Raw genomic sequence first — 25,121 nt, forward strand, 5'->3', positions numbered from 1 at the left:
GGTATATCCAGTTTTATAAAATCATTTAAAAATAGTAAAACAGTTCCAAAAATTATGAAATTTTATGAGAAGGTTCTAGACATGTATAATGACATGTTAGAGAAAGAATTTATGAAAAATCATTTCTCATTTGAGATAAATAAATGTTGGAACACAGAAATACAGTTTCTGAAAATCTGCTGACATACACGATTTTGTAAAATCAATTTGGCACAGTAGATCAACTCCAAAAATAGTAAAATTTTGAGAAAAGTTTCTAAACATGTAGATAAACATGTAAAAGGAAGAATTTCTTGAATATCACTTCCCATTTATGAAAACGCATCTGTTTCGTAAAACATGCACGAACATGTGCACGAACAAGAACATGATTTTTAAATTCCATTAAACATAACAAATCAATTCCAAACTTGATGAAACTTTACAAAATGTTTATAAACATGAAAAAAAACATGTTACAAAAATAAATTTTCAATTTTCATTTCTCAATTGTGAAAACTCATCATTTTGTAAAAACATGCATGAATATGAATTTGTTAAGAACATGTTTTTGACAAAAAGAGTTTAAACGCATATTGAAACTTTATGAAATGTCTTCATAAACATTATAACACATGAATATAAAGTAAACATGGTCAATAAAACAATATCACAAAGTTTTCTCAAAATAGCTCATTTTGTGAGAAAATCCAATATTGTGTGTGTATATGATATTGAGCTTAGAGTATTAAACACACATAATATAAACCTATACTGTAGATGAAGGTCTTTAATGAGCATGACTTGGTAAACTTGCGGATGAAGCTGAACTTGAATCTTGAACTAGAATTGCATAAGCTTCACCGACATTCCGCCAACCTCCTTTGGATATGATCGTTGAAGCTCTATTCCATCCATCCTCCAACTACGTTGTTTGTCTACAAAACATGGGAATGCACAAACACTAGACAAACAACATTAGTAATAAATTATTTGTAAATCATCATCAAAACAAGAAGGCCAACAATAGCCCGATTCAAACGATGATCGGTAAAGGTAAATCAAACTCGTTGATAGCTGAGGGTTTGCTAAAAATCCTAAAGAAAGCCAAATTCGCCCTAACTCATCAGGAACTTCTTTATTCAAAGTGTTCCATACCACACGCGAATTGGTTTAGGTCTGAAAACTTTGAAGGGGGTCTTGTAGACGGTAAAAATTACTTTGGAAGACGAAGCACGAAATTCGCCTGCATATGCAAACCGTTCGCACAACTTAATCCCACCCAAAGAGTGACCATAGACCCACCTGCATGAAGCTCGCCTCGTCCGCACGAGTCAGGAGCCAAACTCGCCTGCAAACAGCAAGCTCGCCAAACTCGCCAGAGTACTTGGCAGCCACTATATCACGTACATGGATGGGCCTTCCTATTTTTCACGACGTGAAGGGAAGGAGTACAGTACTCTGAGCCCATCAAGTAGCCGCTCATAGTACGAAGTTATTGCAGATCAAAGGACTAATATTTAATATCCATTTTCATTTGCGGCTTGCTACCCATGCAAAGGGCATTTGTGTCATTAACAGTGTTGGATATTTTGTTGGAGAAAAGACAATTTTGCCTTGATGAATAGTCCCACATAGAATAGTGTTATGAATAAAATTAAAATGTGTGTAACGGCTATATATTATGGGGAACGTTACGAAAATTTATGACGAACGTTACCGTATTAATTGTTGGAATTATAATGACTTTCTCAACCCTATATATACACCCCTTATTCACTTTCAGAAAATATATAGAAACAATTTTCTTTTCTTCCTCTTCTCTCCTCTGTATAATATTTTCGTTCATATGTTAGTATTATTTTTGGGCAACCGTTCTTCGTCTGAGCTGAACCTCTGTTCTCTCGCCAGAGTACAGAGGCTGGCAACTTCCGAGAATTTTTACTGCTAGGGGAGAGATGAACATCTACATTAGGGCGATAGGCGGATCCTCATTCTTCTAGGGTAGTGTTTACACGACTACTCCCGATCAGGCCAGACTTTCTTATTATTTTATTTCGGATTTATTTTACATGCTATAATTTTATTTGATATTTTCCAACAATCTAGAAGATTGAGCAATTATAGCTGTTAATTATTAAATCCAAAATAATTATAATTCATAATTATGTGTTACTTTAAATAAAAAAATTAAGTAACAGTTATTGTTTACTAGTTATTGTTCACACAGATTTTTGTTATTGTTCATTACTATAACATTACAATCGCATATAATCTCCTCATTATGTGTTCAGTTTGGGACTATTGTTATCTACCTTATCTTGCTAGAAGCATTCAATTCCTGGCATTATATTATTATGCGTGCACTTTCATACCTTACAAATGGAAGGATAATTTCAGAAACATCCAGTTAATATTTACCATCTGCCTTCTTAATCAGAATTTCTGGTGATTGTCATGTGCTTAAAAATTTATGAAAATCATTTGTGCCTTTGGTTTTTCTGTTACATACATAAAAAAATTTAGTAATAACAAAAAATATTAATAGTTACTTTAACTGTATATCCCAAAAAAATTAATAGTTACTGTCCAGTTTATTAATATATATATATATATATATATATATATAATAATAGTATATAATTACTGTTCATTCTGGTAAATACTTTTACTGATCATTATTGTTCATAAGTTATTGTTTACCAAAAATGCAGTTATTGTTAATTACTGTTAATCTGTTACTGTTTGTCAAAAAAAATCTGGGATTACTATTCATCCAAAATAACTTTAAATCTATAATTAATTGCTTTAATTATTATTAATTATTGTATTTATTTAATTGTTTTTAATTAAGTTGTAATTAATTACTGCTAACTAATTTTAACAGATAACTACAATTAATTGTATCTTGTAATTGATTATATTTAGTTGTTGTTTTAAATATTAAAAAAATATTACTACTTTTGGTGGAAAAAGGAAAATTTCTGTCTCATTTCACTTTACATGGGAAGTACCTATTTGCATACCATAAAATGGTTGAATAATGACTCGTTCTTAATTTGATAATTGTTATAATTCCACATGAAACATTTTATATTCAAGCATGAATAAGAGGATCGGAATTATGAGAATAATTCATATGCATAAATTTAAATTTGGAAGGTCTCTTTTGTAGGAAACCAATTTAAAATTTGAAGGTCTCCTTTGTAGGCAACAAATTTGCAACCTCTTATAATACGAGAATTTAAAATTTATGCATATGAAATATGAAATATGAAATATGAAATATACTTTAAGATATGAAATCATATTATAAGATTCTCTTGAATGCGTTGCATGTAACTATTAGTAATTTCCTTTATGTATGTGCATATGCATGCATGTAAAGATATAACTGTAGTATTTTAGTTCCACATTAGTTTGAAATGTTCAGATATTAAGGGTAAATTCTAACCCTATGCAGTTACATCTTCAGACATAGACTACGATCATTTATGATAATAAACCATGATCTTTTATGCTAATATATTTTGATATTCTATCATTTTAATTGTGACTAGAAAGATTAATTTTTATAGCTCTTTATTTGACTACATGTATAATGTTTTCTCTTGAGATTTCAGGAAATGATTAGAGTTGATATAAATATGTTCTGTCAACTAGTATGCCTAGTTACAGGAGATGTGATGAATCAATGTCCTGGAAAATCAAATCAATAGGTATATCTTATAACTTTTATCAATATGATGAATAAAAGTTATATTAAAATTAGTCCATCAAATAATTAAATTGCTATTAGGTTCCCTTATTCTTATAATGAAAGATTGATTTGAAAAATAACTTAAACAAGAAGGGGACCTAATGTCAAACAATATGAACGACTAATTATAAAATAACTTGATAAATATATAAAACGCTTGTTAGGCAAAGTTGTAAAGTCTAAAAAGAATCTTGCTGACCCATTAACAAAGGGTCTATCCAGGAGTGTGGTTCTGGATTCATCGAGGGAGATGTGGTTAAGCCCATAGATGAGGTTACTAACAGTGGAAACTCAACCCTTATTTGAAGACGTAGTCTCAATGTTGGTTCAATATGGTAGAAACAAGATGGACTAGTGACACTCGTGTGGAGCATCGACCTAGATATATTTATATATCATTATAGTAGCATGTGCTACTTCCCCTTCTCTATGATGATGATACTCTTATGATACACCTAGTTAGGCTGAGTTTTACTCTTAATAAGTCCAACGCGTGTATTGCGAAGGGTATGATATCCAGCTGTAGTACCCTTGGAGGACTTACCTACGTGAGAGGAACCGTGATGATCACGATTAAAGGGGGGTCTGGGCTAACCCCTAAAAACTCTCATGAGTCGGTTACTGTGAGCATGACCTTTAACGCTCAACCCACTTTATTCAATAGATGAAGACGTATTGTGTGTGTTTTCGTCAATATCTGATATAAGGGGCCTAATTCATGGTCTAGTCCATTATGTCCCTCAGGTGGCGATGAGCTCACTAAGAAAAGGATCAAAGACGAAAGCTACCTCTCCCGAAATCATGATATGAAAGGTTGCCCAACCTATATTTGTTTTATGATTTATTGCTTTATTTATTGATTTTGAGTTTTTAGTCAATATTACCTTTGGGGGGGGGGGGTTTGGGGGGGGGGGGACTGTTGGATATTTTGTTGGAGAAAAGATAATTTTACCTTCATGAATAGTCCCATATGGAATAGTGTTATGAATAAAATTAAAACGTGCGTAACAGCTATACACCCCTTATTCACTTTCGGAAAATATATAGAAACAAATTTCTCTTCTTCCTCTTCTCTCCTCTGCATAATATTTTCATTCATATGTTGATGTTATTTTTGGGCAACCATTCTTCGTCTGAGCTGAAGCTCTGTTCTCTCGCCTGAGTACAGAGGTCGGCCGCTTTCGGGGGTTTTACCGTTAGGAGAGAGAGGATAATCTGCGCCAGGGTGATAGGCATGTCCTTAAATCTTCTAGGACAGTGTATACACGACTGCTCCTGACCAGATCAGACTTTCTTATTATTTTATTTCGGATTTATTTTACATGCTATAATTTTATTTGATATTTTTCCCAACAAACAGCACAAATGGTTTTAGTTTATGTAGGAGCAAAATGATAACAATGCCAAGGATCAGACTCTAGACACGAGTGAAGGAATGTGGATTCCTGCCAATTGAGCTGAACTGTCATCCAATTTATTTAGTATGATTTTTTACTTTTGGCACCACAATCAAAGCATTACATGACAAACGAAAACATAGGGCGACTCTTAGCCTCTTCTTATATAGGAAGTGACGATATCAGAAAACAACTTTGATGGTCACCTTGCGGCAGGCCCCTTCGCTCCTTTCGACTACTCTTTTTTGTTTCTAAGAGGCTCACCAAACATAGCCTAAAGATCCAGCCTTTTCACGTTCATAGCGGAGATCTTATTCCACCGCTTATCTTTATTGAGTGCGTCAGTTTCTAGATTAAATCCTCCACGTGGCTGCTATCCATTGCCACCAAGGGTCCGTCTGGATTTGGTATTTTGAAGGGAAAAGGGAAAGGAAAGCTGTCAATTTGTCAGTTTTTTGGCAACTTTTCCTCAAAACCGCCTCTTATGATTTTGAAGGAAAGCTACCAAAAAACTGACAAATTGACAGCTTTCTCTCATTTTTCCTTCAAAATACCCGATCCAAACAGTCCCTACGGCTTTTATAGCTGAGTCAGAAGTTTGATTTGTTTGTAGGTAGCAAGTGGTCACTGGCCGGTTGAATTTTTTTTAACCAAATGTCAATTGGAAAAATGACAGAGAAGAAAGTTTGAACACGCATATTGTGAGCCCAAGTTTATCAAAATAATTAAATATTTTGATTCTTCTGGCTTAGTTAATGGGTCATTATCACAGCCAAGAGGAAAGCTACGTTTATTAGTCTAATACATAAATAGTCAAGCGGTTCTATATTCAATTGTGTTAGAAGATATCATCGGCTCTATTTTTTAAGTGTTAAAAAAAAGGAAAAAATGTGTCCAGGTCCTAAAATGAGAAAGTTCATGTGACCCGTCCCTTTGTATTTTAGCACACGTGATTCAGCCTTAAAAAGTGCCAATTAATATTTCATGGCCCATCCACGTCAGCAGTATAAAAAAAGAGATTGTATTTTGAAAAAAAAACCCGAAATTACCCCTCCACTTATCTTCCCCAGACGTTTGGTCCACAAAATACATGGAAAGTCACGCCCATTAATGCGATCTGATGGGAAAAAATAGAGAGAAATTTCCCACCCTTTTTAAAACTCTATCATAAGCAATAACTCATGTTAGTTCTAAGTTATTTAATGTTAGTTTTAAGTTATTTAATGTTAGTTCTAACTTATTTTATGTTAGTTCTAACTTAGTTCTATTTCATGTTAGAGCTAATGTTAAGTAGAACTAATATAAATACTTTAGGCTATTTGGTCTAGTGGTAAACCTTATTTTAAATTAGTTCTAACTTATTTTATGTTAGTTCTAACTTAGTTCTAATTCATGTTAGAGCTAACTTTAAGTAGAACTAATATGTTTATACCATGTTATAGTGGCTATGTTAGTTCTTGTTGAGCTTATGTTAGTTCTGGTGGTTCTCGTGTTAGTTCTAACTGATTTCATGTTAGTTCTACTTCCAGCTAGTGTTGTTCTAATATAATCGTTAGTTCTAGTGGCTATATTAGTTCTAGTTGAGCTCCTGTTAGAACTGACACGATACCTGTTAGAATTGATACTAGAGAAGCTAGAATTAACACATCATCAAGTAGAACTAATATGGCGTTTAGACCTAACAATTACGTTAGAACTAACGACTTAAATAAATTAGAACTAACACGATACCAGTTAGAACTAACACTGGAGAAGCTAGCACTAACACATCATTAAGTAGAACTAACATGACGTTTAGACCCAACAATTATGTAGAACTAACGACTTAAATAAATTACAACTAACACGATATCTGTTAGAACTAACACTAGAGAAGGTAGAACTAACACGACATAAATTAGAACTAACATCGCGTTTAGACCCAACACTTACGCTAGAACTAACGTATTAAATAAATTAGAACTAACACGATACCAAATAGAACTAACACTAGAGAAGCTAGAACTAACATATCATCAAGTAGAACTAACATGGTGTTTAGACCAACAAGTACGCTAGAAATAACGCATTACATAAATTAGAGCTAACACGATACAAGTTAGAACTAACACTGGAGAAGGTAGAACTAATATAGCATAAATTAGAACTAACATGACGTTTAGACCCAACACTTACGCTAGGAATATCACATTAAATAAATTAGAGCTAACATGATACCTGTTAGAACTGACACTGGAGAAGCTAGAACTAACACATAATCAAGTAGAACTAACATGACGTTTAGAACCAACAATTACGCTAGAACTAACGACTTAAATAAATTAGAACTAACACGATATTTGTTAGAACTAACACTGGAGAAGCTAGAACTAATATGGCATAAATTGAAACTAACATGACGTTTAAACCCAACATTTACGCTAGAACTAACGCATTAAATAAATTAGAACAAACACGAGCTGGTAAAAATTAGAACTAACATGAGCTGATAAAAATTAGAACTAACATGAGTTGTGATAGAACAAACATGAGCTAACTCTAATTATTTATGCCATTTTTTAAATTCTATCATGAGCTAACTCATGTTAGTTCTAACTTATTTCAAGTTAGTTCTAACTTATTTCATGTTAGTTCTAACTTATTTCATGTTAGTTCTAATGACAAGTAAGAGCTAACTTTAAGTGGAACTAACATTAATACTTTGGCTACTTGGTCTAGTGGTAAAGCTTGGTAATTTAGAGAGGAGGTCAAGAGTTCAAACCCCTACACATATAATATATATTTAAAAGTCTTTGATTGGGCCTTGGGCCTTGGGCCTCTTAGGCTCTTTGTTAGTTCTAACTAATTTTATGTTGGTTCCAACTTGCTCTTTGTTAGTTCTAACTCAATTAAAGTTAGTTCTAACTCAATTAAAGTTAGTTCTAACTTGCTCTTTGTTAGTTCTAATTTGCTCTTTGTTAGTTTTAACTTGCTCTTTGTTAGTTCTAACTCACTTAAAGTTAGTTCTAACTTGCTTTTTATTAGTTCTAACTCACTTCATGTTAGTTCTAGTTCTAATTCATGTTAGTTCTAACTCGTTCTTTGTCTAACCCACTGCATGTTAGTTCTAGTTCTAATTCATGTTAGTTCTAACCCACTGCATGTTAGTTCTAGTTCTAATTCATGTTAATTCTAACCCACTGCATGTTAGTTCTAGTTCTAATTCATGTTAGTTCTAACCCACTGCATGTTAGTTCTAGTTCTAATTCATGTTAGTTCTAACCCACTGCATGTTAGTTCTAGTTCTAATTCATGTTAGTTTTAGGCTCTTGACTGCATGTTAGTTCTAGTTCTAATTCATGTTAGTTTTAGGCTCTTGTGCTCTTTGTTAGTTCTAACTCTTTTTATGTTGATTGTAACTCACTTCATGTTAGTTCTATTTCTAATTCATATAGTTACTTTCACCAACATAAAATCTATAGACAATTGGGAGTACACAAGCTCATACATGATATAGTTACTTTCACCATCCTTCTCAAGGGAATGACTGTGCAATGAATGTTGAAGGAAGCAGCAATAATTTTCTTTCAAATACTAAAGAGGGGATTTATGCCAGATGCCGTAGCATACTGCAGTTTGGTCGATTGCTTGTGAACTTTATAGAATGATGCTTAAAAATGGTGTTCATCCTGATATTGTTGTTTATAATGTTCTCATAAAGAAGGTAGAACGGACAGAACTAACATGACAGCGAATAGAACTAACGTAGGAGATAACAGAACTATCATGAAAATGGGTAGAACTAACGTAAGAAATGACAGAACTAACATGAAAGCTGGTAGAACTAACAGTCCAGTCCTTAGAACTAACAGTCCAGCCTTTAGAACTAACAGTTCAGCCCTTAGAACTAACATTCCAGCCCTTAGAACTAACATGACAGCCCTTAGAAGTAACATTCATAGTTCTAATTTTCCTTGTCCCCCCTTTCAAATTCACAGGTTCTTAGATTCTTTAGTCGACTTTTAATCACATTGTCTTTAATTTTTAGCTAAATGTCGATATGCCTGAAGATTCAATGTGAGATTTTGAAAATTTCTGCTGTTAATCTCTTATACAGAACTCTGTCAATCACCAAATCACACAAGAAAAAGGCATTAAAGGAAAACCCAAACCGCTGTTCAAGAATCCAAGGAGATCCCATTTCAATTAAATGAAAGAGAAAAACTACAAAAACCCAATATCGATTCCCTTCATAAATTACAAGAAAACAAGAGCACTATCTTGATTAAGACATTGATTTGGGTAAAGATATTCCGTAACTTAGAAAGGGGAGAACAACGATGCATCGGACCAAAGCTCCGGGCTCCGTCAGCTCGCGAGTCCCACCGGACCATGTTCCGTGTTTGTCATTGAACCCGCATTCACGAGCTGTTTCCAAGATGACTCACCGACCTTCGACTCCATGACCACCGTCCTCGCCTTCGTCTTCCACGATCTCCCCAGAGTCTGATCATTTTTAGTGGCCATGACGGAAGTAAGAGAGAAGGAGAAGTTGAGAGATAGAGGGGGGAGAGAGAGAGAGAGAGAGAGAGAGAGAGAGAGAGAGAGAGAGAGATGAGGTTAAAGGGATGGACGCAGTTACCAAGCTCAATCAAATCAAAGGGTAAATTTGTAACTTTTGTTGGGCTTTTCTTAGGGTCCGATACTTTGGGGCCTTAACACAAATATAGTATGTATTTAGGGCTTATACACATGAGTCAGAATACAAGGGGACGGGTCACATGAACTTTCTACTTTTGGGGCCTAGATACATTTTTCCCTAAAAAAAAGGAAAGAAGAAGAAGAAGAAATTTCAGAAAAATACTTTGTTTTCTAATCTGAGAATTATTAGATCTCAGTAATAAAAAAAAGGTATTTATGGTGACAAAGGAAGAAAAAAAATAAAAAATTGTTTTATTATTTTACTTTTCTACAACGATAACTAGTTAAATCATTATTCTATTAAACGTCAAGCTAGCAAGTTGCGTTGATAATTTTTTCTCCAAAATTTAGATAATTAGTAAACTAAAATAATCTTTTAAAAGTAGGAAATTTTAGTGAGATACGATCGTATCTGCTGATTTGATAATGTAGGTTGGGTTATTTAAAAAACAATTATTGAACAGGGTTAGAAATATATTAAAGTAAACAAAATAAATACTTGATCAGACCCTAAAAAATTTAAAACTAAACTAGAAACTGCAAATAGACACCTTGAAAAATTCAGAACACTTACAAAAAACACACTAAAAAAGCTGAATAATTACAAAAAAAACAAAAAACTAAAACTAGAAAAAACACCCTCAAAAATAAAAATTACAAAAAACTCAATGAAGATTTGGAAACGTATAACCAGTCCCTACAAGTATGCAAATTACAAAATTGCCCTAAAAGTATCAAAAATTACAAAAAGCACCCATAGAGTATGAAATTGCAAAAACACCTTTTTAAATTTGCAGAAAACGCCCTAACTTTTCAAAAACTACAAAAAACATCCTAGGATTTTGGAATTTATAAACGACAAATGGAAATATATGGAAATTAAAACAAGCATCCTGATGATTTTAAAATTTACAAAAAACATCTTAAAAATTTGAAATTTATTAAAGCACACTCAAAAATAAAAATTATGAAAAATACCTTAAAAATTTGGGAAAAATGTTTCTGGGCCCCAAAAAAATTAAAAGAGATGTGTTCCAGACCCCCCTTGTTTTTCCCTTGTGTTTCAGCCCTTTCACACTCTCCCAGAAATTTTTTTCCCGAAATTACCCTTCCCCTCTTCTTCTTCATCTTCTCCTCCGCCTCCTCTCCCCTCTATTCTTCTTCTTTTTCTCCTGCGCCTCCTCTCCCCTCTCTCTTCTCTCCTCATCTCCGCTAACTGCTCCTCTCCCTTCTCTCTTCTCTCCTCTTCTTCTTCTTCTCCAGATATCAGAGGGACCCAGAAACATTTTTCCCTTTTATCTTTATTATTTTCATGTAAAGTCCAAATATCAGAGGTTCCTAAGGGGTCTCCAGCAAATTGTAGCTTTGCAGTTGTGAAAATGGATTAGATTTGCCTAGATATGTATATATGCATAAAAAATTGATGAAGCTGGAGCCTGACTTTGAGAGTTTGCTCTTTTGCCCGAACTGCAGAAACCTATTGCACTTCATGAAGGAATGATTTCAGGGTACGTGACTTTGTTCTGAAACAATTTAATTGGAAAACTTCAGTTGTTCGACAGTTTGTTCATGGAGAATTCAGGAGCTCCAGCACAACCAGCCCAAGGGATGGCCTCGAATTCCGCTGATCACCAGGTAAATTTTTTCTTCCTTAATTGATTTAACATGGTTGAGCGAATGCATGAATTATATCAAATCGATTGGAAGGAACTTGGTAGTTTCATCTAAAGAGAAGGATGACGAGGATTGTGAATATGAGATGATTTGGGATGAAGAGGGATATTGGCTCGATTTGGAAAGATATTTGATTGGTCTTTGAAGCCCAAACTGATGGGGATTGCTTGCACACAAGGTGTTTGATATAATATCTCGGTGAGAAGAAATGGTTTTATTGGAAAGAATGGTTCAATCTCAAACGTGTGTTATAATTTTTATGGTTGTGGAATGTCGAAGCATCCTCCAGTGACTACTACTCAATTCTAAGATTGTTGTACTGATGATCTTTATGTTGCATCCAGAATTGCTTGTAACGTGTTATGTTTCATTGTTTAGTTGATATGTGTTCTTATGGTTTGGTTGTACTTAGATTAAAATTTAATGAAATGTATTGTGTCTATTTAGTGATCAATTTTGGTGTAATTTGTTACGATTGTATGTGAAATGTATTATGGCTGTCATGTGAATATGTACAACTTCATTCAAATAGAACTTGATGTGCATAATAAACTGAAGATTATATATAAATTATGTTTATCAAAACCTGAATATTATGATACATAATATGTACATAATCTTGAGGTTATTGTGTACATAATAATATATACAAATCATGTACATAATCTTCAAGTTACAATACACTATTAAATCTCATTATATATAAGCTTCACCATTCTACCAATCTGAAGAAGATAGAATGGTGAAGCTTCTTCAGATTGCATTAAAGTGCATATACAAATCTGCCGATGCTCGACCAACTATGAGTCAAGTTGCCGAGATGATACATTCATTGAAGGAAGAAGATGATAGATCTGTTGTGTCTGAAATTGATTCAAGAGATGCTTAAAATTGGGGAGTTTGTTTTTATAATGTCCTGGAATTTATGTATATGTTCCGTTTGACTATTATCATTTGCTAGTGTATATGTGTTGGTCACATATGAGGAGGTGGAAAACATTGTTTATTTGTTACACTGATGACATAGGTGATATTAGTCCAAATGGTGCTTTCAAGCTCAAATTTAATCCTAGTATGTTGACTTAGTTAACATACTAGGATGAAAGTTAACACGTTCTGCCAAAAGTCAACATAGAACTATTATAGTTAACATTTTCCCCTTTCTTTCTCCTGTTTTTATTTTTCCCTTTTGTTTTTCTACTAGTTTTTCTGCCAAAGATATACAAGAACTCAATAATCTTAACATGTAACTATTATAGCTTTAATTCAATATCTTATGATGAAAATTAACATGTAATAGTAAATGTTAACATATTATGATGAAAGTTAACTTGTTCAGCTGAAATTTAGCATGTTATGATGAACGTTAACATGGTTAGTTGAAACTTAACATGATATGAGTACACACTTCATGCAAATCAGTGCTAGGTTTTGTCAAATTTCAACTTGAAAGTGCCATTTGGACTAGCAACACAGAGATGACCCATCATTATTTGAAATAATGCAATTAGTGTCTCTACCACATTCCATTAATGAAAATATGTGACAAGAATCTATTTAATTTCTAATGTCAAGGAGACCATGAAACAAGAAATCAACAAGAAATAGACATCCTCATTTATTAAATTTGAGTTTGAAAGCACCATTTGGACTAATATCACCTATGTCATCAGTGTAACAAATAAACAATGTTTTCCACCTCCTCATATGTGACCAACACATATACACTAGCAAATAATAATAGTCAAACGGAACATATACATAAATTTCAGGACATTATAAAAACAGACTCCCCAATTTTAAGCATCTCTTGAATCAATTTCAGACACAACAGACCTATCCTCTTCTTCCTTCAATGAATGTATCATCTCGGCAACTTGGCTCATAGTTGGTCGAGCATCGGTAGATTTGTATATGCACTTCAATGCAATCTGAAGAAGCTTCACCATTCTATCTTCATGCACTCCTTCATAGAGCATTCCCTTATCAAAATTAAACTTCAACTGTCCATTCCTCTTTCACCACAAAATGCACTCACTAAGACAAATCAAAACTATTATTCTGAACAACTAATCATCTCTGGGTTTTCACCTGCATAGATTTTTTTATCAGTCTCAAATCTTGTTTAATTCCATCAAATTATAACACACGCCTGAGATTGAGCCATTCTCTCCAATAAAACCATTTCTTCTCACCAATGCATTATATCAAACACCTTGTGTGCAAGAAATCTCACCAGGCATCTGCTTGCAAGAAATCAAGATAAAGAACAGATCCACATTAAATCCTCAATACATTGACATAATTCAACATCAAAACACTCAATTTAATCACAAATCGAACAAGGAAGCCCAAAATCCAATACAATGAACTTAAAAACCCAATCAAATTCAAAAACTCCAACTCAAGCTCAATTAATAAAGATTGTACCTTGTGTGCAAGCAATCTCCATCAGGTTGGGCTTCAAAGACCAATCGAAGGTCTTCCCAAATCAATTAAGCAGAGGGATATTGACGGAGGAGGCGGAGGAGGTCGGGGACGGGGCCCGGGGAGGGGGGAAGGGAGGACGGGTGGGGGGTGTGGGCAAGGGTCTGGAGAAGAAGAGGAGGAGAAGAAGAAAAAGGGAGGGGAGAGGAGGCAGAGGAGAAGAAGAAGAAGAGGGGAAGGGTAATTTCGGAAAAAAAATTCTGGGAGATTGTGAAAGGGCTGAAACACAAGGGAAAAACAAGAGGGGGCTGGGACACATCTGTTTTAATTTTTTGGGGCCCAGAAACATTTTTCCCTAAAAATTTTAAAGTTAAAAACAACAAGTTGAAAAATGGAAAATTACCAGAAACACCAACAATATTTCGAATTTATAGACACACCTTGAAAATTTATAATAAATACGCTAAGAATACCAAAAAAAAAATCATGAAAGCTTCAAAACACCATATATGTTTCAAAACATATGACACTCGAATCTAGAAATTTGAAGCATTCCAAGAAAATTTTGACATTTACAAAGGTACATATGGACACTTCAAATTTACAAAAAACGTTCACAAAATTTTGAAGTTTACAAAAAAAACCCTACAAAGTTAAACCTTGTAAATAGCACATTGGAAATAAGGAAATTACAAGTAGCCTCTAGAAAATCTAAAACTTTGCAAAAAAAACACTGTAAGTTTTAAAATTACAAAAAACATTCTCACTAAATTAGAAATTTATAAAAATGCCCCAAAAATTTAAGAACTTACATGAAGCACACTAGAAATGGTGAATTATACAAGCATCTCCATCAAAATGTTAGGGTTTTTTTTGTAATTTTGAATTTTAGAGGTAATCTTTTTTTGTACTTTTTGAAAGTTTCTCATTTTTTGTATATCAAAATTTGTGAATGCTTGTAATTTCTAGAGTTTTATTATGCTTTACGTACGTTTTTAAATTTGTGAGTTATTTTTCATAAATTTCAAATTTATGAGGGTTTTATCTAAAATTTTTGAAACTTTCGGAGTTTTTTTTGCAAAGTTTCAGATTCTTCAAAGGCTGCTTGTAAATTTCCCTATTTTCAGTGTGCTATTTTTAAGTTTTAAATATTTGGCTGTTTTTTAAAGTTCAAAATTTTTAGGATGTTTTTTCTACTAGTGTGCTTTTTGTTAGTATCAAAAATTTTCGTGGGCTACTTCTAATTTTCCAGATTTACTGTGTGCTTTGTACATTTTGGAAATTTCAGAATGTTTCTCATTAGTTTCTAATTTTGAGGGAATTTTTTTATAAAATTTTAAACTTTTTGGGGTATTTATTGCAAATTTCAAAATTTTTGAGGCATTTGTAGTGTGTTTTTAATTTAAAAAATTTCAAGGTGTTTTTTGTCGCTCCTGTTTCTTTAGGCTGTTCTCCGTTATTTTCGTAAGAAGGGGCGTAAGAAAGTCTAAATATATACATTTATATACATGTGGTGTCACATGATTTGAGGGACTTATGACCAATTCCAAAGATTTAAGTGACTGACATGGAATTATTGAAGATCTGAGGGACTATTAGCTAAATAATTTTGTGTTGAACCAATTCCAAAGATTTATAATTGAAAACCACTAACCTCTTTTTGTAATGAACCAAATCAAGCAAATCCACGCACACACCCTCCGCCAAGGCACACTCTCCCTCCAACTCCTCATTCAAAAACTCCTCAACCTCCACCCTCCAAACCTCTCTTACTCCCACTCTCTCCTCCTCAACTCCCCCTCCACCTCCTCTTTCCCCTTCAACAAGCTCCTCCAATCCTACTCCCGCCATGGCCCCTTCTCCCAAGCCCTCTCCCTCTTCACCCAAATCCCCTCCCCAAACCTCCACTCCTTCACCTTCCTCTTCTCTGCCTGCGCCTCCTTCCTCCGTCCCCTCGCTGGCCAATCCCTCCATGCCCACCTCATCAAACTCGGTTTCCCCTTAGACCCGTTTGTCGCCACCTCAATCATTGACATGTACTCCAAAACCGGTCTCCTCCAACATGCCCACAACCTCTTCGATGAAATCCCCCAGCGGGACACCGCCTCGTGGAACTCGCTCATTGGCGGGTACGCGAGAAATGGTAATATGGGCATCGCCCGGGATTTGTTTGATGCGATGCCGACAAGGAATGTTGTTTCGTGGACGACGATGGTTTCAGGATATGCGCAGAATGGGCTATATCTGGAGGCGGTGGAGGTGTTTTTGAAAATGTGGAGGGAGGAAGGGGAGGTGATGCCGAATGCGGTGACGGTGGCGAGCGTGCTCCCGGCTTGTGCGAATGTGGGGGCACTGGGTTTGGGGATGAGTGTTGATGAGTATGCGAGGAGGGAGGGGTTGATTGAGAATGTGTTTGTGAGGAATGCGCTTGTGGAGATGTATGGCAAGTGCGGGAGTATCGAGAGGGCGAGGAGGGTGTTTGAGGAAATGGGGAGGAGTGGGAGGAGGAATTTGTGCACGTGGAATTCGATGATTATGGGGTTGGCAGTGCATGGGAGGGCGGGAGAGGCACTAGAGCTCTTCGATGAGATGAGAGTATGTTAGCTGTATGTTGTCTTCAATCTCTTATAGCTGTAACTACAAATCAAATAGGGTATATTGCAGATAGAAACCCCGTAATGTCGATATTTTGAATATACTATCCCTCTAGTTTTATTTTTAAAGATAAAACCTGTGAGTAAGGGCTGTCTGACTCTATAACCTGCAGGAGGAGCTCTATTTGTCAAAAGGTAAATTTCTCTTTTTCAAATAAAAAAATTACAAAAAAAAATCTCTGATGGTAAGAGAGTAAAGAAGTTCAACCAAGGGGTCTACCTGCAAAAATAAAATTAGATGCGTAGTAAGTTTAGAATAGCGATATTGCAGGGGGTCTATCCGCATGTTGCCCTATTTTGACAACGTTGATGAATAAAATTGCCATGCATCGACAAATCATAAAATTTGTTGTGTCTGTTATTTTAATTTCTCTCTAGTCGAATCAGTTCATTCTTCCTATAATTGATCACATTTGCATTCAACAACAGGCAAGAGGATTCACACCTGACGATATCACATTCGTCGGCGTTCTTCTAGCATGCACTCACGGAGGACTCGTACACCAAGGACAGAACTTCTTCAAATCAATGGAAAAGGACTTCTCAATAACACCCAAACTCGAACACTATGGTTGCATGGTCGATCTCTTAGGACGCGCTGGACTTTTAAACGAAGCATATAACCTCATCAAAACAATGCCAATGGAACCGGACTCAGTCATATGGGGAGCTCTGCTTGGAGCTTGCAGTTTCCATGGAGAAATCAAGTTGGCAGAAATAGCAGCTGAGTTTCTCTTCAAGCTTGAGCCATGGAATACAGGGAACCATGTGATTCTTTCGAATATATACGCTTCATCAGGGAAGTGGAATTCTGTTGCTGAAGCTTGGAGACTGATGAGGGGTAAGCAACAGAAGAAGGCAGCTGGTTATAGCATTATTGAGTTAGACGGGATCATGCATAAGTTTCTTGTGGAGGATAAATCACATCCAGAGTATAGGGATATTTATTTGTTGTTGAGTGAGTTGATGTTTATCATGCGAAGGCAAGTTGATGATGAGTTCAACTTGGATTGTGGAGATTGAGAGCTATGACTAGGTGTCGTTGAAAGGGATTCAAGCTAAGGCAATGTATCGGCAATGGGGAGTCAAATTCTAACTTGTGCTCTGAGAATCATCGGAGTTCTCAAACGGCGACGTGATGTTTATGGTCTTGTTTATGATCAAAAATTATTTTTGCATATGATTGGTTTCGTGCGAATACCATCATTGAGAAAGGAGAAAAGAGTGTAAAATATTTTCTCTATAATGCTCTGAGTTGGAGAACTTGAAGATCTTCAAGATATTCCCACCTGAAATTAATGGCACCGGAGATATTTTTCCCTTTCTTATTCCTAACCCCTATTATTTCTCTTTCTAATTAGTTTATTCTATTAATTTAAGCATGAGTAAGTGTAACTTGAAAAAGATTATTCACCTCAATATGCTCAAAAGATGATAATATTTACTATTTTCTTTTGATATACTTTTTTCCCTCTCTTAGTGTTGACTGTTGCATGTTGTTTTCATGCTCAAGCATTGTTTAGTATAAAATGAAAAAGCAATGTCAAACGTATAAAGAAGTGGTTGAGCATACATATTAGAAGATAATCATCTTTGCTTCTAACTTTTAGCAGCAAGCAATAAGACCAATCCGTCAAGCCTCAAAGAATTTAAAACATAACGTTGTTCACATTCAGATGGCCACCATCTCTGTGATGCAGACATAGTTTTAAGACATCAGGGGATAATTTTTTTTACAGCTTCTAGAAATTGAAACAAGACATGATTCAACAAAAACACAGAGTTGCTTCTTCACTCAACTAAGTAAAGCCTCTCGTCGCACCTCACAAACATCATGACACATCAACAGGAGCCGAAAACAGAACAAATGTATCAGATATACAATTTTTGCAAACGCTTACACCTGCTATTAGCAAACTATTACAAAAGAAGGCGACCCTTCTTCCCTTTCTCCATCATTTTCACTAGCGGTATTCTCGCAGGCCATCGCATTAGCTAGCAAGAGCTTGTCAGCTTGCATCCTTTTATCGCTTCCAATATGGACAGAATGAGTAAGTTGCAATGGTTTTTTCCATTACCTGTCATTGACAAAAATTAAATAAAATTAGATATCGCCATTAAATAAGCACCCTCAAAGACAACTTCAGCTAGAGTGGGGTGCCTGATGTACTTTGTGGCAGGCAAGTTCTCCTCTGATTCTGGGTAAGTGATGAAGTCTGCAGTTTGGTGAAACAAATAATAGGAATACATCACAGCCCCATAACGTAGCATATCCATACCGCATAATTAGTGTAAAAGGCAAATAGGTGTGGACCTATACTATCCTGCAGCAAATTTAATTCTCTTTACTTTCAGTCTAAAGTTTCCAAAAAATCTGCTTAAGATACAATTCGTAAGTAGGAAAGTGAATGATGAAGATTGCATTTATGATGTCCATGATGCAGGAAAATGCAAACCAACAAATATATATGGGGGCCTAAGCACTCAGAACCTGCAGAATGAGTCTGGAAATTTTCACTTTCATTTCGAAAGTTTCGTTGAGAATTACCAGTTTGAACTGTCTTATAACTTTCAATATCCCAGCTTTTAGTTTCTCATCTGCATTGCCTGGGTTAGCAAAAATAACACCACAAGTTCGAAAATCAATTCAACAGATGGAGTGAACAAATACAAAGCGGAACCTATTCTCCCCAACAAAATACTGTGAAAACGGCGAAGGAATTGTGTAAAACGTGAAGAATAACCCAAAACAGACTCCACCACACCCTGGTGTGGTGTCTGCCATGGGTGTGGTAGAATCTGTCCTGCACCACACCCTCTGCCACACCCATGGTGCAGGGTGTGGCAGACTCGTTTTTTAGAATCATCATTTGTTTGGGAATCCTCCTTTGTTTGGGATTGTGTTTTATTATAAATAGGACCACGTTTTTAGGGTTTCTCAAGGAGAAAAAAAGGAGAGAATTAGCATTGTTTTGAGCACTTTGAGAGGGAGATATTGTGAGGGAGTTGAGAGCTTTGGTTAGAGTTATATTTGAGTGATTTTGTGAGTTGTAACTCGTTGTATTTCTCCTCCATATAGTGAAATCTCCCCATCCTCTCCCCATGGACGTAGGCAAGTTGCCGAACCACGTATATCTCTGTGTTTGGTTTGATTTGTCGTAATTGGCTTGATTTGTGCAAGTGTGTGGCTTTCTTCTTCCGTGATCTCAAGTTCGTTGTGTGTGCGTGCAACGCTTCCGCATAGGCACGCGACAAGTGGTATCAGAGCTCAGATTTCAGATCTAGGGTTTTGGATTAGGTGGAGGAAGATTCAGTTGGAAGCTTGGTTCTTGGAGTTCTAGGCTTTGGTGGAGTTAGGGTTTGAAGTTACCGTTGAAGATCTCGCTTTCCTTGTGTGGTTAGGAGTTCTATTTGGAATCCAATCTAGGGTTCAGTTGGGTAATTTCTTATTCCTTTCAAAGTTTGAATCTTTCCTTATAATTTGGAAATTGTGATTGTGGGTGAAAAAGTTGGTGAAAGCAGCAAGATGACAGGCACAGTTCAAGTGGGTTTTCAGAATACTAAGATTAGTGTAGTGAAATATGACGGCAAGATCAATTTTGGTTTGTGGATGAGCGACGTACAAGATGCGCTCAATGCTCAAAATCTGGAGGAGACCATCATGATCGATGTGAGGCCACCTAAATATGAAGAGGCGATATGGGAAAAGATGAATCGAAATGCTTGAGGGGTGATCAGGTCCTGTTTGGAACAGGAGCTGAAATACGATGTGATTGGGGTGACGTCTGCAATGAAGATGTGGGAGATTTTCAACAACAAGTATCTCACGAAGAGTGTTGAGAACAGGTTGAACTTGCTGCGAAGATTATTCAGATTTCAGATGTCCAGAGGCACCTCGCTTGCGGCTCATGTGAACAACTACACTAAGTTGTTGTCAGACTTGGCGAACGTGGATGTGAAGATCACAGATGAGTACAAGGATATTATTCTTTTGGGCTCCTTACCAGATGAGGAGTATGATACCTTCGTGCTTATGTTGTTGAACGGTAGATCTTCTATCACTTATAGTGAAGTGACTAACGCATTGACGAACTATGATTTGAGGAGGAAGGATAAGGAGACTTCCCGCGCTAGTACTTCAGGAGAGGCCTTGTCGACGAGAGGTAGAAGCTCATATCAAAAAGGTGGAAATAGAGGGAGGTCAAAGTCAAGAGGTCGTCACCAGCTTGGAAAGAATCAATGTGCATTCTGCAAAGAGCAGGGACATTGGAAGAGAGACTGCCCGAAAGTCAAAGAAAAGGAGAATAGCAAGAATAAGGGCCCGAAGGCCAATGAGGTGAATGTTGCGAAAGGCGATGATTCCGATGATTCGAGCTTTTCTCTTTTGATTACTCCAGAGGAGAACCATTTGAATGCATCAGAGTGGATGCTTGATTCTGGCGCTACTTATCATGTGACTCCTAGGCGAGATTGGTTCTCATCATTTGAGAGACTCGACGGGGGTGTTGTTGTCATGAGAAATGATCAATCCTGTGACGTTTGTGGGATAGGTACTGTGAGGATTCGGATGCACGATGGAGTAGTCCGTGAGTTGAAGGAGGTGAGATTCGTTCCTCAACTTAAGAAGAATCTTATCTCAGTTGGGGCTTTGGAGGCAAAGGGATTCAGGGTGACCTTTGAGGATGCTGTAGCGAAGGTTACTAAGGGATCTTTGGTGGTGATGAAGGGAGTCCGCAGTCATAATTTATACTATCTGAAGGGGAGCACCGAGATTGGCCAGGTTGCTTTGGCTATTTCAGAGGCGGACATGAGCAGACTTTGGCATTACAGGTTAGGGCACATAGGAGAGAAGTCACTGCAGGCTTTGTGCAAGCAGGGGCTATTGAAGGGAGCCAAGAGTGAAAAGATTGAGTTCTGTGAGCACTGTGTTCTTGGCAAGAAGACAAAGGTGAAGTTCGGGACGACCATTTATAGGACGAGGGGCATCTTGGACTACGTGCATACAGATGTTTGGGGTCCCACCAAGACGGCATTGTTCGCGGGAAAATTCGTTGCTTTCTTTGTTATTGATTCCATTGTCATCTTGGTATGGATGCATTCCGTCGCTTGATGCGATTCGTCGATCTCGTCGCCTCGTTGGTTCGTCGGTTTATGCCGAGCTGAGCTAAGGGACCTATAAGCAATTTTATATGCCTACAGGCATCACTTGGTGGTCGACATTGGTTCGTCACGTTCGTTGATGACTATTCTAGGCGATGTTGGGTGTACACCATGAAGCATAAGAGTGAAGTCCTAGATTTGTTTGTGGAGTGGAAGAAGAGATTGGAACTGCAGACTGGGAGAAAGATCAAGACGTTGCGATCCGACAACGGCGGCGAGTATACCTCAGACCCCTTTCTGCAGCTATGTCGAGACGAGGGCATAGAGAGGCACTTCACAGTTAGTCATACACCGCAGCAGAATGGGGTGGCGGAGAGATTGAATCGGTCTTTGCTGGAGAAGATTTGATGTTTATTGGCGCATAGTGGTTTGGAGAAGATCTTTTGGGCTGAGGCACTTTCTCATGCGAGGCACCTCATTAATAGGCTGCCTTCATCTGCGATTGAGGGGAAGACCCCTATGGAGATGTGGTCGGGAGAGACAGCACATGACTATGACTAGCTTAAGGTATTTGGTTGCCCTGCATATTATCATGTTAGAACTGATAAGTTGGAACCTCGAGCTAGGAAGACCATATTTATAGGATTCAAGCGTGGTGTGAGTAGGGACGTCACATTCGATGAGGCTTCTATCTTGAAGCTTCCCAGCTCTCATCAGGTGGAGAGCGACCCGACAGAGGAGATTTCGCAGGTGGTGGAGATTGATGCAGCTCCACAGAGTCCAGATAGTGCAGTATCCATTAGAGTGCCGACTGAGGTGATGCCAGGCGAGCACGACGGTGATGCGAAGGATATGGGTACTCATGAGAAGGATCAGGGACCGACGGCTCAGGTTCAGGATTCTATTACGGCACGAAGACAGAGGAGAGACATACGGGATCAGGGACCGACGGCTCAGGTTCAGGATTCTATTACGGCACGAAGACAGAGGAGAGACATACGGGTGCCAGTACGGTATGCCGACACAGTTGTATATGCACTTCCGGTGGAGAGTATCGATGAGATGGTGCCTACTACATTCAGAGAGGCCGAGCAGAGTTCGGAGGCTGATTCGTGGCAGGTGGCTATGCAGGAGGAGATGGAGTCCCTTCATAAGAACGATACATGGGAGCTTGTTGAGCTTCCAAAGGGGCGGAAGGCGATTGGGTGTAAGTGGGTATACACGAAGAAGGAGGGCATTGATGGCACTCCAGTGAGATTCAAGGCTAGGTTGGTTGCGAAGGGCTCTGCACAGGAGGAAGGTATTGATTACAATGAGGTTTTCTCTCCGGTGGTGAAGCACTCTTCGATTTGGATTTTGCTAGCTTTGGTGGCACAGTATGGTTTGGAGTTAGATCAGTTGGATGTGAAGACGACGTTTCTTCATGGTGATCTTGATGAAGAAATATATATGACTCAGCCATTGGGATTCCGAGCTGCAGGGAAAGATAAGTTGGTTTGCAGGTTAAAGAAATCGCTATACGGTTTGAAACAGTCTCCTCGACAGTGGTATAGGCGATTCGATGGTTTTATGCTTGGTCATTCGTACACTCGGAGCCAGTTTGATCCTTGCGTGTATTTTCGCAAGTTGAGAGGAGGTGCGTATATTTATTTGTTGCTTTATGTCGATGACATGTTGGTTGCCTCTAGTTCCAGGTCAGCTATAGATGAGTTGAAAGTTCAGCTTTCGAATGAGTTTGAGATGAAGGACTTGGGCGAGGCGAAGCGCATTTTAGGGATGGAGATCGGCAGAGACAAGAAGAATGGCAGGATTTGTTTGACACAGGTGGCTTATTTGAAGAAGGTTCTACATCGATTCCATGTTAGCATGGATACGAAGCCAGTTGGTGTACCGTTGGGAGCCCATTTGAAACTTTTAGCTGGCCTTTCACCGAAGTCAGTTGAAGACCGTGAGTTGATGTCGAAGACTCCATATGCGAGCGCAGTTGGGAGCTTGATGTACGCGATGGTATGTACGAGGCCGGATTTGTCACAGGCGGTGAGCATGGTGTCGAGATACATGCACGATCCAGGAGTGGGTCATTGGGACGCCGTGAGATGGATTTTGAGGTATATTCGAGGTACGCTCAATGTTGGTTTGGTTTATGAGCGGGACACTACAGGTGGGCAATTATGCATTGGATATGTTGATTCGGATTATGCCGGGGATTTGGATAAACGTCGGTCTACTACGGGATATGTGTTTACTTTGACCCGTACGCCGGTGTGTTGGATATGCACCTTATAATCTACGGTGACTTTGTCTACGACGGAGGCAGAGTATATGGCGGTTACGGAGGCTGTGAAGGAGGCTATTTGGCTTCGAGGACTTTTGGAAGAACTTGGTATATCGCAGCGATCCGTCACTATTCATTGTGATAGTATGAGTGCTATATATTTGGCGAAGAATCAGGTTTTTCATGCGAGGACGAAGCACATTGACGTTCGTTATCACTTCGTTCGGGATGTTCTTGAAAATAGCGATGTGGAGATTGTGAAAGCCCACACAAAGGATAATCCGGCGGATATGCTCACTAAGATGGTTCCGAGCAACAAGTTTGATCATTGTCGAAACTTATTGCACATTCGTGATTGTTGAGGCCGTTGACGGCCATTTGGATGAACTACGGGCGGCTTGATCCCTTGGGAGAGGGGGTACGTAGGCAACCACATTGGTGCAGCCGAGTTTAGAGAGACGACACATTGGTGCTCATGTTGGTGTCGGCTCAGTGTTGGGAACACTTCGCCGAGGTGGAGAATTGTGAAAACGGCGAAGGAATTGTGAAAAATGTGAAGAATAACCCAAAACAGACTCCACCACACCCTGGTGTGGTGTCTGCCATGGGTGTGGTAGAATCTGTCCTGCCACCACGACCCTCTGCCCACACCCATGGTGCAGGTGTGGCAGAATCTGTCCTGCATCACACCCTCTGCACACCCATGGTGCAAGGGTTTTGCTGTCGAGACTCTAGTTTTTTAGGAATCCTCCTATTGTTGGGAATCCTCCTTTGTTTGGGATTGTTGTTTTATTATAAATTAGGCACCGTTTTAGGCAGTTTCTCAAGGAGAAAAAGGAGGAATTAGCCATTGTTTTGAGCATTTTGGAGAGGGAGATATTGTGAGGCGATTAGGAGCTTTGGTTAGAGTTATATTTGAGTGATTTTGTGGGTTGTAACCCGTTGTATTTCTCCTCCATATAGTAAAATCTCCCCATCCTCTCCCCGTGGACGTAGGCAAGTTGCCGAACCACGTATATCTCTGTGTTTGGTTTGATTTGTCGTAATTGGCTTGGTTTGTGCAAGTGTGTGGCTTTCTTCTTCAGTGATCTCAAGTTCGTTGTGTGTGCGTGCAATGCTTCCGCATAGGCGCGCGACAAATACGTCTGGAATAATCACCTAAAAATATCAGCTGA

General features: G+C 37.7%; 1 protein-coding gene across 1 annotated transcript; it reads left to right on the plus strand.

The window, feature by feature from the left end:
* Positions 15,556-17,664, plus strand: LOC109824714 (pentatricopeptide repeat-containing protein At5g08510). Its single transcript, XM_020391357.1, has 2 exons — positions 15,556-16,512; positions 17,001-17,664. The coding sequence occupies exons 1-2, from the start codon at positions 15,583-15,585 to the stop codon at positions 17,592-17,594; spliced, it is 1,524 nt and encodes a 507-aa protein (XP_020246946.1). The 5' UTR covers positions 15,556-15,582; the 3' UTR covers positions 17,595-17,664.

This window comes from Asparagus officinalis, chromosome 1 (genome assembly GCF_001876935.1).
Source record: "Asparagus officinalis chromosome 1, Aspof.V1, whole genome shotgun sequence".
NCBI lineage: Eukaryota > Viridiplantae > Streptophyta > Magnoliopsida > Asparagales > Asparagaceae > Asparagus > Asparagus officinalis.

Coding starts and splice junctions, on each gene's coding strand:
- LOC109824714 (XM_020391357.1), top strand. CDS start 15,583: ATGAACCAAATCAAGCAAATCCACGCACACACCCTCCGCCAAGGCACA. Junction 16,513..17,000: donor AGCTCTTCGATGAGATGAGA/GTATGTTAGCTG, acceptor ATTCAACAACAG/GCAAGAGGATTCACACCTGA.